The sequence below is a fragment of the Sphaeroforma arctica genome (assembly GCF_001186125.1).
Source record: "Sphaeroforma arctica JP610 unplaced genomic scaffold supercont1.6347, whole genome shotgun sequence".
In the NCBI taxonomy this organism is placed as follows: Eukaryota; class Ichthyosporea; order Ichthyophonida; genus Sphaeroforma; species Sphaeroforma arctica.
Window position 1 is genome coordinate 489 of NW_014034211.1, and position 1,190 is coordinate 1,678.

The window sequence follows — 1,190 nt, forward strand, 5'->3', positions numbered from 1 at the left end:
GTTTACGTATACATTCCATACCACTTGCACTGACATACCCATCACTCAACCGCTATACGTTTACGTGTACATAACCTGCCACTTGCACTTACATACTCATCACTTCTTACGCCTGCAGAGGTGTCCGGGGTGGCGTTCGAGAACTACCCGATGACGGTGATTCTCCCGCCAAAAGCGGAAAATGTCCAAATTACCCTATTAGGCAAGCCCATGGAGCCCGGAAAACTGACGATCGAGGGCATCCGGGTCCATTGTTTCGGTGTGAGGTGCATACACGCGTTACCTGCGTCTGTGGAGGTGATCGAGGTTTTGCCCCGATATCCGCAATTGGTGGCCAAACACGGCATTCTGGACAAAATCAGAGTGCCCATGGATCTGCTGGAGGGAGAGCTGCTTAAGGTGTGTGGGTACTTTGTGCAAGACTCGCATGCTTGTGGGTGTATGTGTGTGCATGTGTATGTGTACGTGTTGGGGGAGATTGTCAGTATGTGCACGCAGACATGCCTTGTTTCACGCTGATACGTAGGTGCGTCTATTTATAGCCTCGTACATCACTGTCTGCTGTGCACGAGTGTGTGCTTTAATCGAGTTGCACGAAAGTTATATAAATAAATATATATACATTGTATATATATATATATATATACTAAAAGAGTCCATTGGTTAGATTAAATTCTCCAGCACAACATTCAAATACGCGTATGTATGTTTTACGTATTACCTAGTATAGTTTACGTATCATCTTTTGGTCCCAAGTGTTGGCGGGTTTGGTCGACATACTGACACATGAACTATTTTTTGTTTACCTATTGGAAGGGCGTTTATCTCTCACACGCTCACTAAAGTCTCATTCCGTTTTTGCATCTTTTAAAATCAATTTATCTGTTCTTTTCTTATACAGGCCGAGTTGCGGTTAGAGAATGTGGGGAAAGATCTCATTGACTGGGTTATGGTTACTACAGTACCTATACGAAGTGCGCCTGATGCCAAGAGTATAGTACAGGTAAGTACCTGTCATCAATGTGGCATGTGTACGTGTGTGTGTGTTTGTAAGAGAGATAGGCATTAGGAAAAAGGGTACAAGATGCGTGTATACAATATATATATAAAATATATATACGTGTATGTATATATATATATATATATAAATATACATACGTGTATGTATATATATATATATATATATATAT

The 1,190-nt window shown here is 41.4% G+C and overlaps 1 protein-coding gene across 1 annotated transcript; it reads left to right on the forward strand.

The window, feature by feature from the left end:
- Positions 1-210: 210 nt before the first annotated feature.
- Positions 211-399, forward strand: SARC_15569 (hypothetical protein; the record flags this gene model as incomplete). Its single annotated transcript, XM_014290312.1, has 1 exon — positions 211-399. A coding segment is annotated over one exon (189 nt), but the record flags the coding sequence as incomplete, so codon positions are not given.
- Positions 400-1,190: the final 791 nt, after the last annotated feature.